This window comes from Schistocerca piceifrons, chromosome 3 (genome assembly GCF_021461385.2).
Source record: "Schistocerca piceifrons isolate TAMUIC-IGC-003096 chromosome 3, iqSchPice1.1, whole genome shotgun sequence".
Classification (NCBI taxonomy): Eukaryota; Metazoa; Arthropoda; class Insecta; order Orthoptera; family Acrididae; genus Schistocerca; species Schistocerca piceifrons.
In genome coordinates this window covers 65,170,214-65,186,348 of record NC_060140.1, presented here as the reverse complement: position 1 = coordinate 65,186,348, position 16,135 = coordinate 65,170,214, and the positions used below count along the sequence as shown (strand labels likewise).

Here is a 16,135-nt window from a genome sequence, read left to right as displayed (position 1 = left end):
CATCCTCAGATGAGGATGCGAATAGGAGGGGCGTGTGGTCAGCACACCGCTCTCCCGGTCGTTATGATGGTTTTCTGTGACCGGAGCCGCTATTATTCGGTCTAGTAGCTCCTCAATTGGCATCACGAGGCTGAGTGCACCCCGAAAAATGGCAACAGCGCGTGGCGGCTGGATGGTCACCCAACCAAGTGCCGGCCACGCCCGACAGCGCTTAACTTCGGTGATCTCATGGGAACCGGTGTATCCACTGCGACAAGGCCGTTGCCATGTCCTTTAATGAAAGCAAGTTTTTCACGCATCTCAGTGTTTAAGGCGTCATAGCTCCTGAACTATGCATCATAAAATGATATAATTTTGCCGGTACGTTCAGTGGTATCTGTGGAATCTGTCTGCAAAAGTGTTTCGAATAATGTTAATACTAAACAAATAATGAATTAAAAAGTGACACCTGATGCCGAAGTCTTACTCCATGAACGGCATAATTGCATTAAGCGCTAAACGATTTTTCTTTCATTTTTTGTTAGTGTGTCAGCGAGAAAAAGTTTGGTAGAGGTTAGAAATTATGTGTAATCTTTATTGCAGGCCGATAAGTACTCTCGTCCTCAAACACTGTATGAATAAATTACGGGTATTTGTGGGCCATCAGTTGCGCTCCGTCAAGACAAACACAGGCTTTCTAACTTTTCTTATAGTGTAAAATTATTAACATAAGATTATACATCCTGATACATTGTGACAGCATTTAATTTTTTAAAATTCTGTCAATAATTACGCAAAGTACTAAAAACCACATTTTAGATTCCCCTGGAATCCACCAGATAGGCAACCTGTAAGCGGCGCAAGGTGAACTGTTTATTGTTTTTTTTTTCGTTCGTTAATATATATGAATCCCCGGTACAGAGATATTGTCCATAATTTCTCCCGACCTTAACTGCATTTATTCAGAAGTTAGTAGGCGTCTATGTCCGTAGTAAAGGAGTCCTTTGTGCTTTGACTGAAAGGGCCTTCGCACGTGAACAAACGACATAGGTGCCAGGGCAGCTTTTCTGGCCGTTAAAAGAAGTCGGTGTGCAGCACGCTACTAACACGCCAGCCCCGAAACTTTTGAAATAAGCACAATAATGATGGCGATGTAGACGGTAACCTCTACACATTTGGCTGTCTTCTTCGAAACCCGACGTTTTGTATAATCCCTACAGCAAGAGCTCTGCCTCAGTGGGGCCCGAATGCTTTGCAGTCAAGAAGCGTTTCCATGGCTTGAACAGCTAGTCACCTGGCCACATGTTGATACCGTATAGCCGGCCGAAGTGGCCGTGCGGTTCTAGGCGCTGCAGTCTGGAACCGCGAGACCGCTACGGTCGCAGGTTCGAATCCTGCCTCGAACATGGATGTGCGTCATGTCTTTAGGTTAGTTAGGTTTAACTAGTTCTAAGTTCTAGGGGACTGATGACCTCAGCAGTTGAGTCCCATAGTACTCAGTGCCATTTGAACCATTTTTTGATACCGTATAGGCGACATGTTGAGACAGTTCAGCTGTGCTACAGGTACCAGAAAATCGCTGAAACGTTGCCAGTTACTCCGAGAAACAATAAATGAACTGTTCTTCACTATTTCTGACAATCAGGTCATCTGGAATTACGGTCTGCAATTCGTAATTATCATCGCTACATTCTGTCTCCAAGTGTCTTCATTAGACATTCTCTCACCTGCCCTCAATTGCGTCTCATCTTACTTCATTTTGTATGTCTCCTCTGATAAATTATGTTTGGAGCTATTCTTGGTTGACCGAGGGTTGTGTTCCATACCTCTAACAGCTGTCTGGTATCCATGCCCTTTTGTCACCAATTTCGGTGCCTATTTACCGTTTTCTATCGTGTTAGCTTCATTTTTAATATGTTTCTGGGTCTTTTAACAAAGTATGCATATTTAATTAAGATAATTTTAAAAATCATTTTAGGATGTGTCATTGGTCATAAAACACTACTAAAGGTATAATAAAAACAGTCTAGACCGCATAAAATATTTTCTTTTAAAAACGGTGACCGGTTCGATAAATGTCTTATCATCCTCAGACTATTACATATTCTGTGAATGGAGTAACATGAAAGTTGTTAAAAGACACATGAAAATATACACAACACTGAAAAATTTATGTAAATACATAATAAGTATAAAAAATACGATTAACTCATTTGTATATAATGATGATTACGTGCAGAGTCAATAATAATAAGCCACAGTTCTGCCCCTTTGACTGAAAATCAGAACATATAACTAAAACTAAACTCCTCCCGCACAGGCCATGAAGGCCGAAAGGTACCCACTGGCGCCCGTGTCATCCTCAGCCCACAGGCGTCACTGGATACGGATTTGGAGGGGCATGTTGTCAGCACACCGCTCTCCCGGCCTTATGTCAGTTTCCGGGACTGAAGCAGCTACTTCTCAATCAAGTATCTCGTCAGTTTGCCTCACAAGGGTCGACTGCACCCCGCTTGACAACAGCGCTGGGCGGACCGGATGATCACGGATTCAAGTGCTAGCTCAACCCGACAGCGCTTAACTTCGGTGATCTGACGGGAACCGGTGTTACCACTGCGGCAAGGCCGCAGTCAGTACATATCGATCTTCATAATGTTGCCATCGTTACCGGTTACGTTCTTGTAAGTTCTTTATAATTACATGACTGTGGTTGTGGGCCAAATTTCTCATATTACAATTTTATTTTTTCTGATTTTACTCGTATTTAACGGCAGTTGACTGTCACTGACATACTAGTGCAAACTGTGGGCGGAGCTCTCGCTGCATATGCGACGTCTCTTCATACCACCCTAGAATAGTTAGTACTCAATGGCTCAATACCAACAGCTCCGACAATCAGCTAGGGTGTCTCTTCTTTTGATTATGTTGTAGATGTGTATATTTCTTTACTGTTTGTTGATCTTCATGTGTCCTCTAATAAGTTTCGTGTTACTCCATTTAGAGAGCATGTAACGGTTGAGGATCAACAGATAGTGATCGAAACCTGTAACAGTCTCTAAAATAAAATATTTTATGCGGTAGACTGTTTTTATTATATTTCTAACAGTATTTAATTGAGTTTGTAGTCGACTTTTGTTTAAGTACAGTTATGCTACAACTTCCCGTCATTAATCTGCCATCGCGCCTGATGCACACCACCGTTGATTGTGAAGGCAACGCCAAATCCGTAGTAAAAGACGAATCCGATAGTTCAGGTACGCTCAGGGCAGGCAGTTGGTTAGTCGCTGTTCGTTTCCGAGCCCCACGGCGGGATGAGCTGTTTGACCACTTCACAGAAGTCCAGTTCTGGACACATGGTTCTTTTATGTTGGAGATTCTAGCTTCAAACTGCTGGTTATTGTGTTATTACCGTTTTCACGCGCGTTTAGCGAATGATTAGAGCTGAATGGAGCATTGATGCTTCAGCAACGCTGCCACATTCTTGTCCAGCCAGTACTGTGTCCCCACACAGTCCATTCCTGGGTCTGTGTGACGTTGCATGAGAAAAGAAAAGAAAAAGAATGCAGGTAGCAAAGTACTGTAAACCGAGTTTGTGGTGTAGTGGTCGGTGGGGCTGCCGACTGACACATAAGTCTCAGGCTCGATTTCCGATAATCTGGGGAAAGGAATCCAACTGAGGAGCTATTGCAGCGAGAAGGGAGAGTCCCTGTTTGTAGAGCTGGCATTAGTGGCTGGGGGCGATTCATTTCGTTCGTGTCCTTCTCATGTGGTACCGTCTGGCTGTCGGACAACTTTCAATTCTCATCAGGAAATGACAATGAGCTGGGAGTGCAACAAAGCTATTCTCACTTCAGTATATGTTGGGGATCTCCAGTTCTGACATTTGCCTGATAAACTAGGGAAACCTTGCTAAAATCTTAATTACTGTCACGGGGTAGGATCTATTGATAATGTGTTTATAGGACACTAGGTCCGCACAAGAAATGCACTCATGGGCCAAGAGAGTATGACCGTTGTCCACCGGGACACCGAAAGGCGCGTGGTTGCGTTGCAATGGTATGTGACGCGGTGAGGAAAGTACACAGGATGGCTCTGTGATTATGTTACAGATTTTCAGGAATGACGGAGAAGGGTAAATGCAGCAACGCTGGTCCGGAAACGTCCGAGTCGAAAGTTACCTCTGACAGTGTAACACACTTACTGGTACTACTACTGCTTGGACTGTAAGGTAGGCAACTTTCAGAAATAAGAAAAACATTGCCTTGTAAAATGCATACCTTAGGTGCTATGAAAAGTTGTTCATCTTCGATACTGCGAAACACGACTCTTCCACTGAACGCTCCTCGGCTTCCACATTTTTAGAGGAGTTGTACGAACCGAAACAAGAGAAAACTGTCCGGTAATTATGAGCTCTAAAATGCATACCTTAAGAACTATGGGCACTTATTCAGTAGAAGAGAAGTGTTTCACAGAAGCGAAGATGCACAAGTGTTGACGGCTCCTTAGCTGCCCTTTTTAGAGCCAATGTTTACTAGACGTTTTTACCCTGTTCTGATCCATACTATTGCCTCTGAAACTACTGACTACTCTACAATCTTAGCAACAACAATACCGATACGTGTATTCCATTGTCAGAGGTATAAGAACGTTTTTCACTTTCAACCTTTGACTGTTTCGTTTTCGGACACCGTCTCCTGCCTCACATTGATACATTTACCCTTCTCCATCATCCCTGAAAATTCGTAACATCGTCACTGGATTATCCTGTATAAGAGGAGCAGAGAAAAAAGTGGCATCATTCCAGCTACTGTACGACCCCCAATGATGAAATCCTCTTAAATAAATCGAAGAACAGTAGGAAAATAGTGTGTGATGAGAGTGACAATAAGGCAAAACTCCTTAGTAGGCCTTGCAACAGCTCAATTGGAAAGGGAAAGAGAAACAGCAGCAGAAAAACCTCCAGCAGTCACAGGACGTGTTACCTGCGTAAAATATATCATAAATATCGTGTTTTATGGACTATAAGGCGGACTTTTTCTTCGAAAAATTGCCACAGATATTCATAAAAGATTAATATAAAAATCTGCATTACTAGATTTAAAATTTCCTCCGGTCTTAAAAATAGCCATATATTCGATGCCCCGGCAAACTTATCTCTCTCTGGCTACACTGGATTCAACTGTCAGTTTTATATGAGAGAGGAATGGAACAAGTAAATGATGGATGAACACTCAACATGAAGGTAGATTTAAAACAACCTGCAGTCGAACAAGTGTGTCAGTGAATAAAACAGTCGTGGTCAATAGTCAGAGAAGACATAATTGTTAAATCTTTGAAGAAGTGCGGCGTAAGTAATGCTCGCAATTGCAGTGAAGACTATCTTACGTATGAAGAGGACAACGATAACAACGAAGAGGAAGAAGAAGAAAGTTAGGATGACGCTTTTTAGGGATTTTAAAGGTGTTCGTTTTTATATACTAAGAAATTTTTAAAATCTTGCTCCGTACATTAATAATAAAAATGGGAAAAATATCATAAAAAACACGATTAAAAATTAAGGTGCCTCTTATAGTCCGTAAAATACGGTAATCCCAAGAACAGGCAGTTCGCGTCTTTTCTGTTTTTAATTCTGCGTACCTAACAAACTGGACACAGAATCTTCGATGTAGATCTACCGTATTAGTAGTGACAGGTCTTCTTTTTATCAAAAACCACCTGGAAGAGATTAAGCGCAGAATGCTACGGAAATGCAATCATTCGCCATAGCAGACTGCTTACAAATAATTCTGTGAACCAGCCTAGAATGCTGCTCAAGTATGTCGGACCAATATCAAATAAGAATAACAGGGAATATTGAACGTTTAGAGGGAAGGGCAGTACAAATACTGACAGGTTTGCTGGGACTAGTGGCAGAGTGTAACAGAAGTGCTGGGGAAACTGAACTGACACTCTCTGGAAGACAGCCGTAAACCAGCCCAAGAAAGCCCACTTACAAAGTTTCACGAACCGGCTTTGATTGATGACTCTAGGAATATACGAGTACTACCAGCTGCTACGAACCGATACCATAGGGATGGAGAGGAGAAGGTTACTTGAATTGCAGCGCACACAGAGGTGCTTAAACTGTCATTTTTCCCTCGCTCCATGAGTGAATGAAACGGGAAAAAGCCACATTTTAACAGTTTTACGAGCCTCTTTTTCAGTACAGAGCACGAAGCAATTTCGCGTCTTTTCACAGCACATAAAATCGACAAGACCTCATGAATACCAATGGGGGGACAAAGAAAGTGACTGTTTAGTGAGATCTGAAAATGACCTAAACGTGTTACACTATACGTGGTGACTGATCAAAACAGGGTAAACTCTTAATACTTTAGCGTCCCCCATTGTGTCATTCGCGCTAGAGTAACAACGTAATAGCTGACACATACACTATGTGATCAAAGGTATCTGGACACCTGGTTGAAAATGACTTTTGAGTTCGTGGTGCCTTCCATCCGTAAGGCTGTAAATTAATATGGTGTTGCCCCCCCCCCCCCCCCCCCTTAGCCTTGATGACAGCTTCCACTCCCTTAGCCTTGATGACAGCTTCCACTCTCGCAGGCATCCGTTCAGTCAGGAGCTGGAAGGTTTCTTAACGAATGGCAGCCAATCTTCACGGAGTGCTGCACTGAGGAAAGGTAGTGATGTCGGTCGTTGAGACCTGACACCAAGTTGGCGTTCCAAAACGTCGCAAAGGTGTTCTGTAGGACTCATATCAGGTCTCTGGGCATGCCAGACCATTACAGGGATGTTATTTTCGTGCAACCACTCCACAACAGGCCGTGCATTAAGAACAGGTGCTCGATCGTGTTGAAAGATGCAATAGCCATCCCCGAATTGCTCTTCAAGTTGCTTAAGAAGGTGAGAAGAAGGTGCTTAAAACATCAATGTAGGCCTGTGTTGTGGTAGTGCCACGCAAAACAACAAGGGGTGCAAGCCTCCTCCATGAAAGACACCACCACACCATAACACCACCACCTCCCAATTTTCCTGTTGGCACTAAACACGCTGGCAGATGACGTTCACGGGGCATTCGCCATACCTACACCCTGCAATCGAATCGCCACATTGCGTACCGTGATTCGTCACTTCAAACAAAGCTTTTCCTCTGTTCAATCGTCCAATGTTTACGCTTCTTACACCAAGCGAGGCGCCGTTTGGCATTTACCGGCGTGATGTGTGGCTTATGAGCAGCCGCTCGACCATGGCATCTGTTATCTCACCTCCCGCCTAATTGTCATAGTACTTGCACTGGATCATGATGCAGTTTGGAATTCCTGTGTGATGGTCTGGATAGATGTCTGCCTGTTACATATTACGTCCCTCTTCAACTGTCGGCGGTCTCTGTCACACGTTTCCACTTCACTATCACATCGGAACCGGTGGACCTACGGATGTTTATGAGTGTGGAAATCTTGCGTACAGACGTATCACACAAGTGACACCCAATCACCTGACCACGTTCGAAGTCCGTGAGTTCGTCGGAGCGCCCCATTCTGCTCCCTAACGAAGTCTAATGACTGCTGAGGTCACTGATAAAGGAGTACCTGGCAGTAGGTGGCAGCGCAATGCACCTAATATGAAAAACGTCTGTTTTTGGTGGTGTCCGGATACTTGTGATCACATAGTGTATATAGGGCCTTTTTACATTGCCGTCACAGTAGGTGGACTAAGGTTGTAAGGTGGTCATGTATTTTTTTATTTTTGTATGTATGGATGTGCACATCAGAGAGAGAACAAGTTTCGTTACTGTTACACAATCTTTGGTTTTATCGTGGCACAGTCTTTGCTCTGCGCAATCTGATACATTCTTAATTGAAGAGTATTCAGTAGAGCTGTGCTGACTTGTGATTGTATATGTTAGATGAAAAAAGATTGATCGAACAGGACAGCAAGTATGAATGAGATTTATATATTAGAAAGGGAAAAGATACAAAATTTGGTATAATGTTATTATTTTTTAAGAGAAGAAGTTTGAGGTAAGACTGCAGCAATGCGCAGCTAAGACTGATTATTTTCAGCTAGTTAACATGCTCATATCTGAGGGAAAGACCACCCCACTTCCCCGAGTCATGCATTAACATATTAATTGATTAAGCTGTTTGATTTCTACAGAAATTCTATGTTAACATCGTACCCTTTTTAAATCATTGTTCACTTTGTTAAGCATTATATTGTTCAGATCAATGTTATGTGCGGAGATCACGCAAAGTTTTACTCAAATTTCTTGAACACATTCTTCAATCTACGCTCGTTGGCTTTGAATATCATTTCATAGGAATAGTTACTCTCCTGATCCCACTGTTTATCATTTTGCACTGCTGCAAGCAACAGTTTGAATATTTATTTAGAAACAGAAAGCTAGTTTAGTCATTGCCTGCTTGCGGTTTCCTGTTGTGCTATCGAGAAATCTGCAAAAATATTGTCAAGATGCGAGGCAGATGGAAATTTTGATTAGGCCTAGATAATTGTTTCACTTTCGTTGCGCATTTAATACAAAGACGAGCTGTTTTCAGGTCAGAGACAGTTCAGTTCAAATTAGTTTCTGTTTAGTCAAAGGTGAGTATACGAGTTTAAGTTGGATAACAGTTTGTGGGTACATAGTTTTGGTAATGCGTGGATTTAACAGAGTGGGAGGTGAAGCTGGTCTAAGAAACAAAAACAGAGGGGAGGTTACAAGGTTACTAAATCGTGGTCCGTGCTTGGGGCAGACGTAGCCAGCCATGGCGGGAGTCTGACGAGAACAATTTCCGGCTCACATCAGGGCAGCGGATTTTAGAGGTGTTCTTCTGGAAAAAGCCGCTTCTGGACGGACAGGCAATTTTTTCACCGCCACCCACTATCCCTATCCCCCGCCCCCCTCCTTCTCCCGAGAGGACGGACATTTTCCAACGGGCAGTGTAGCCGCGGAACCATGCCATGGCGCGGAATTGCGAGTCCTAAAACTACGAATAACCCACATAGAGACCTGGTTTAATAAACAGGAAAATAAAGTAAAAGATAAGGACTCATTTTACTGGTTTAATTAACAAGAAAATAAAAGAAAATATAAAGACTCCTATTAAGGGTGGACTTGTGTCTCGAGCCGAAAGTAATATTTTGCTACGAGAGAAAGAGTACTGGCTCGTAGTGGGGAATTTCGAAATCGAGCGGTTGAGTGGAATACCGTTGCTATCCTGATAAGCATCGTGGGGCAGAACTTAACTCTTCGCTGCATCCTGAAACACGAAGAATGTCCCCGAGGAACTGCACAAAATTGATTGAGTTATATGTTCCATCGAGGTGCGGTAGCATCCATGGGTAAGGAACTATATATACAGGGTGTTCACTACGTAACTATGCAGTTCATAACTTGCCGTATTAAAGTTATGGAAGTTATAAGAGATGCTGGAAGTGATCCCCTTGTACTTGAAGCCACAGTTGCCCTCGTTTCTGCATGATCTTGAAGGCGTTGTGCAGAACATCGGTAGTGATGTTCCAAATGCGATGTTTCAGTGCAGCTTGAAGTTTTTCTGTGGTGTGCGGATTGCCTTCATAGGCCTTTCCCTGCAAGGTACCCCATAGAATGTTATCCGGTGGAGCCCTGTCGGGTGAACCAGATTCCTCCAGAGGTGATGCGGTCACCGAAGATGTCCTTTAAAAAGTTCATCGCTTTGTAGGCGTTGTGTGCAGTCGCCCCATCCTGCTGGAACCAGGCATTCTCAATCTCGTCCTGATTCAGTTTACCTAGGAAGGGCTGCAGAATGCAGATGCAGTACAGTTCTGCATTTATGGTGTCCTGAAAGGAGATCGGCCCAGTGATGGGTTTACAAGTCACAGCGCACGAAACATTCATTCAAGGGTACAGCCGCACCCCCACCAACGAGTGCCTACTCGTGCTGAACAGCTTCAGCCTACTGAACAGAGTCGCAATGTGAACCTGCGGGAAGGTGGATGGACATATCGATAAATTGATCTCCATATAGAGCACAATGTGTCAGTGATGTGCAACTGCTTTCAACAGTGGTGTGTGGGACATTGCCACATCCGTAGACGTGTTCTGGACAAATGCGTAGTACAGGCGCACGTCAAGACCGACTCACCCTGAGCTAGTAGCACTGAGGACCGAGCTTCACCCAAGAACGAAATGTGTCACACCTGATGTGTGGATAGGGACCATTGGGAACAGTGTGCCTGCGGTGGGATTGAGATCGCGTCTGCTTCTGGCCAGCCTACCATTGACAGTAGGCCGCGCGAGGTAGCCGTTCAGTCTTATGCGTGTTGCACTGTTCGCGCGGACTACCCCCCCCCCCCCCCGCCCCCCCCCCCCCCACCGGAGATTCGAGGTCCCCCCTCGGGCATGGGTGTGTGTGTTGTACTTAGCGTAAGTTATTTTAAGTTACATTAAGTAGTGCGTAAGCTTTGGGACCGATGGCCTCAGCAATTTGGTCCCGTAGTCCTTCCCGCAAATTTCCATTGACAGTACGACACGGCCAAGCACGGTTACTTATGTGTTGTGAAACAGTCGAGTGGAGAGTGGAATGGCGCTGTGTTGTCTTCAGTGCTGAGAACATTTTCTGTCTGTACGCGAGTGAGGGAAGTCCTCATGTATAGGGTAGACCTGGTGAGCTGCCAAATCCAAAGCGCATTCACCTACCACACACAGGTTCCAAATGTGGCATGCTTTTGGGACAAGACAGTCTGCGTCCACATACGGCTGCTGCGGCCGAAGATCATCTTCGTGGTGTACGACAACTGTCCTGATCAGCAAGATCACCATTTCTCTAGCCAGTTTAGCACATATGGGAAGTGATGAAGCAGGAACTTATTTGTTCTCCTGGGCCTGGAAGAACCATTGCCGAAATGCAACGAAAGTTGCAAGATGCTTGGCACAGTCTATCGCAGGACGCTATTTTGCATCTTTATGATCGTTCACATGCGAGAATACACGCCTGCATTGCCACCAAAGCGGTGTGGGTGTGGTGGGTGCTGGTAGCTGCGTATTGACGCGATTGACTGACCACCCTTTACTGTGACATATGTGTTTCATTTGGTCTGAATTTGTGATCATATACCGCTACAATGAAGAAATACCCGTCACCTCAATTCTCGATAAAGGGGCCTTGTCCTTGGAAGTGTATGTAAGATTTTTTCCCAACAGTACGTATTCGGTAGTATTTACTTACAACAGCAGCACATAAGCAAGCGTGCATGTACTGGGGTGATTCTTACCGGCAGCTCGATGGTGCGCCTGCGCCGCGCCGACCACGTGTCCTCGTCCTCCTCGTCGGAGCTGGAGACGGAGCTGAGGTCGGAGCTGAAGTAGCACTCCCCGGAGCCGTACTTGGTGAAGTAGTGCACCACGGCGAACTGAGGGCGAGACAGCACGGCGACAACGGCTCAGCAGCGGCAGGGAACAAGGTGCGTCATCGTTCACAGCAACAAGAGCTCAACACACATGACAACTTCCAAATAAACAGTTATAAATAAATTTATGGATGCACAGTCTCCATCATAGTTTAGTTTATTTAAATAGACTACCAGTTTAGTGCCAATATGTTGCCAAAAATTGTTTCGACTACGCTGCAAAAGTTTCGCTAGCAAGCCCTTACACATGCTCGATGCAGTCTCTATCGCTCCACATGCGGTTTCCATATTTTGGTATTTTTGAAGCCCTGGAGGGCAAAGAAGTGCACTCCTGGGAACAATCATGACTCTGTAGACTATCGGAAACATTTTCTTCATGAAGGCACTGACCATATTGTATCACAGAGGGATAAACCTGTTAACGTTAGAAGGATCGGGGACTGCGGTCTACATAAAAGACGAACTCTTCCTCTTGACAGGTGATTTCCTTTAACTTTTTTGATATAGAAAACAATTTTTGATATGTAGCAGCTTGTTTCATACTGTTTATACAGTATACCAGGCTATAGTTTTATTTTTTCTGAGGACTGCATGGTACAATGAACATTTTATACCTAATAATTAAAACAAATATATATGATAGTAAAATGTATAGTTTCCCTTACAGTCCAGCAATGATCAATAGGGAAATTAGTGACATCGTGACGTTTACTGTAAACTTGTTTTTTTTCCAGATGTTAGGTAACATGAAAGAATTCATATTCTGGCGGGTGCCACTTTGGCACTCTGGAGCATATATTTTTATGAGATCATATATTTTGTCTTATTACATAACATATGGTGCGGTAACTTTTACTGTAGATATTGAAATACCTCGAGAATTTCGCATTGTATCAAAGAAAGTGACTCATAGAATGTGTTAGACTCATAGTGGGAAAAAGACATTTCTCCATTCCGCCCCACTCCCCAACACCCCTCCCCTGTTAGATGCGGAGTGGGGGTGCCCAACTTTAATATCTGAAACTGCCCTTTTTATTTTGTGTTGCAGATTCAGATTCCCCAGGAAAATTATATAGACTTGAGCTTTTTCCACATATGTGTGTTCCCAATATGTTGTCAGGCAAAGCATGTCTAAGAGCAGTAGAGGCTTACACATGGTAGTGAGAGCTTTCTTTCGTACTTTCGTCACTGCTGATCTTTCTAATATGTTTAAACTTGAGAAAACGTTGGAGACAATTAGATATAATCCTACAAATTTATCTTGTGATAATCATCCATCTCTTCATAATATTGCGCAGAGAAGGGGACTGGTTGTTGCAAATGCCTTGCTTAAAACGTATCCATTCATAGTTTCTTGCAGCCAGACACTAGAATTATACAAGTTATTTGACAGTTCACGTACTAGAAATGGAAAATAGAGTGCCAGAGGATATGAAAATTTTTATATGAGAAGGAGCACCTGTAAGTTGATACAAACCTGGGTTTTGGAACTGTGTATCTGTTGACCAGTTTGGTGAACAGACTTACATCCACTATGGGAATGCGAAAGAGGGTGTTGAAGGAAAGACGCTGTCTGCTGGTCAGACAGCTGGATGGGTTCTTTGACAGCACACGGGCAATGAAGTGTGCATGTCAGTGAACATAATGCTTGAAACATCGAGATGAACAATAGTAACTTCTCATAAAGAAATACGAAATCGTAGACGAATGTTAGACGCCCGAGACAAAAAGAAAATAGAATTCGATCTTTCATAACCCATGCATCCCTTCTTAGTTGAACAAGATACTACAGTCAAAATGGTCACTGACCAGAAAGCTGATAAATGAGTAAATGTTCACGATTTGGTAGCTATTGGTGACAGAATAAATTACTTACTGGCCTTTACGACGGGATTCATAAAGAAATAACAATTTTGGCTACAACGAAGAAATGGATTGCGATTGAAAATATTGGGATGCGAGGAAGACACATGCTCACTTAATAGTTATCTCTCAACAAAGGGAGATGAATTCGTTAGCCGTTATTAAATATGAACTGTCTGCAGTTCCGTTGTCATTAACTGATGAATGCAGTAATAACAGTTCGACTAAAGAAACGTGTTGTCATTACTGCAGTAGCTAATTCTCCAGACGCTCAATTCATTTGTATCAATGCTTTGATGTATCATATGAAATGGCGAACTGGGTTTTACGTTCCCCTCCACCACTTCATCATGTCAAATGTTATGAAAGGAGACCACAGCACATACCCTTGTTTCTGATCCTTATGTTATTCCATCTATCAAACGCCAGGAACGAGAAAGACGCTTATCAGCTGGTGCTGATACACAAATACTGTTTTAAACAGCATCCGAAATAAGAAACAGCTTATGGACTTGCTATGCACCATCGAATATTGAGGTAATCAAGCACATTTTGTGAATAAGAAGAAGTTAGTCACCATTCGCCCATGAGAAAGCTTATGTTAACACTACTTTCCTATTCTCTACACGTGATTTTCCAATCTGGTAAGATCATCCAATTCGTTAGTGAAGATATTGACGTGTATGCTTTAATACTATACATTTACTGGAAACGAGCACTTCCTGTTACTTTTACTATGAAGAGCTTTGACGGAAAGACAGCTGACATTAAATCAAATGCTAATTATCTGAGTGACAATTGTAAGAATACACTTCCAGCTCATGCTTTAATAGGATGTGATTCTGTCTCTTTCCTATTCCTCAAATACTGCTGCATGGGCCTTGTAGCAGAGGCATGAAGAACTTGGCTCGAAATTTCTAGACAAGATTTGCATTGACTATCATCATATAATGAAAACTGGATGTCAACTTTTCTTCACTTTTGTATAATGGTACACCATGTGAATCAATGATTCAGCTACGACACCATCTGTTTACGACCAAAAGAGAAATGTCTTGTAACTGGAAGTTATTTGCACCATCAGATGAAATCTTACAAAACTACACAAAACGTGTTCACTTGCAAATCACTTACTGGAAATCGCCAGAGCAGTTATCGCTTTCTACAATGTTTCAGTGGAACCTCGTAAATAGAACGAGTCCTGAGTTCTCCCTCAACTGATGCATTTAGCTGCATGTAGTTATATGATATTTGAGTGAAATAGCTGCAGTTGCAAGTGTAATAATTCATCTTGCACTACATATTGAAAGTGTGCATCGACAGAGACTTGTATGAATATTTTCACAGCCATCAAGAGTAGCATGGACTGCGTCTGCAGTGATGAAAGTGATGTTGACGATGATAGAGAAAATTTTACATGTGACACACGTGAGGAAAATTTTGACCGGCACCAAAACAAAATGTGCAAAAGATATAACACTAAACAAAACACAGTGATGGCAGTATTTTAACATATTATTTCATCTTTGTCAAAAAAAATTTTCATGTCTGACATATAACATTGCAATAACCTTCTTGTTTAGGAAGATGAAAAGTAGTTGTATTGTAAAACTGTAAACTCAAAAAATTTACAAAGTTTATTATTTTTTACTAAAGAATAATTAACTATTTTTCTGTATTCTCTGGAACATTTCAAAATCCAGCATAAAATTACATCATAAGCAATTGCTCAAGGATGCCAAAGTGGCACCTATCAAACTTACCATTCCTGAGTATCCCTTGATCATATAAAAATTTTAAAGAAAACTTTATATCAAATGTCACAGTTCGGTTCCGAAACTACCAGATTATTAGCAAACACATATGTTTTAAGGTAAAATTTTGACCTGCACAATATATAGTACAGAAAAGATTTATAACCCTGATTTTGCTCATTCAAAGCCACCTGCTGCACGATGACACGGAACACATTGTATTCAACGTTGCCTAAACATTGCTGTACTTTGTACATATATGCTTGCTCCTATCTTACCTTTTAAGTCCCTAATTTTGACAAGTTGCTCTGTTGCGGTACTGTATTAGAAAGTGTATTCATGTGCCAAAACGTACGCTTCGGAAATGAAAATTAAGCAGATAATTTAAAATTTATGTTTCGTGAAAGCGTTCATTTCCTGGAGAAATGTCACTTTAGAAACACACTCTTGTTATTGGGCAATTAACAACTGAATGAACTATTCACCATTGAAACCGTACGGAATGTTCGCAATCTCTTATACTTTCGAAACTGGGTCGCTTATGTTATTTCTAGGAAGTCCACTATTTTGCGTTCTACAGTCATCCATGGTTGACTACAAAGCTTATCCCATCGCTGCTTCGAAATAATGTTATTAGGAATGGAGCCACGTCGCGCTGTGGTTAGCTGACATCGTTGGTGGTGCTATGGCGATCAGAGAGTTCCCTAGCGCCGAATAACTAAGCACTGATAAGCTAAACGTAAAGTATATTGAACTAGCATACGTGTTTCGTGCCAGTACCATTTGCGAATTGTCCATTATACATTGGGTAATAGTATTACAATCCAAAATTGAACAGTGCGAAATGAAGTGACTTGATCTACACTTAGTCAGTCTCGCTGTTCTGTGCATGTTCGCGAATGCTTACTCCATTACAACGCTGTAACGTTAATTAGGAACACAGAGCCACTTAAAGGAATCGGTAGTGCAGGTAATACATAATCGATTCAGATTACTTTGGAGGCTTTCCTCCTCATCGTTGCGCCTCTTGACTGAAGCGAGTTACGATCACTGTTGACCTGGGATCAGACAATAACATTCTACCAGCCATTTCAATGCTTGTGCTAGATTACATCAGCGGGTTTCCGTCACTTAATGCGGGCTCAAGGGGA

At 42.5% G+C, this 16,135-nt stretch overlaps 1 protein-coding gene and 1 pseudogene across 1 annotated transcript in view; both read right to left on the bottom strand.

The window, feature by feature from the left end:
* The window catches only part of LOC124788389 (gamma-aminobutyric acid receptor alpha-like), a 253,140-nt gene that overhangs the window by 13,804 nt on the left and 223,201 nt on the right, over window positions 1-16,135 (bottom strand). Inside the window, exon 8 of the mRNA XM_047255654.1 lies at window positions 11,233-11,370. Coding sequence (XP_047111610.1) covers window positions 11,233-11,370 — 138 coding nt within the window. The remainder of the gene's footprint in view (window positions 1-11,232; window positions 11,371-16,135) is intronic.
* Window positions 150-266, bottom strand: LOC124790390 (annotated as a pseudogene).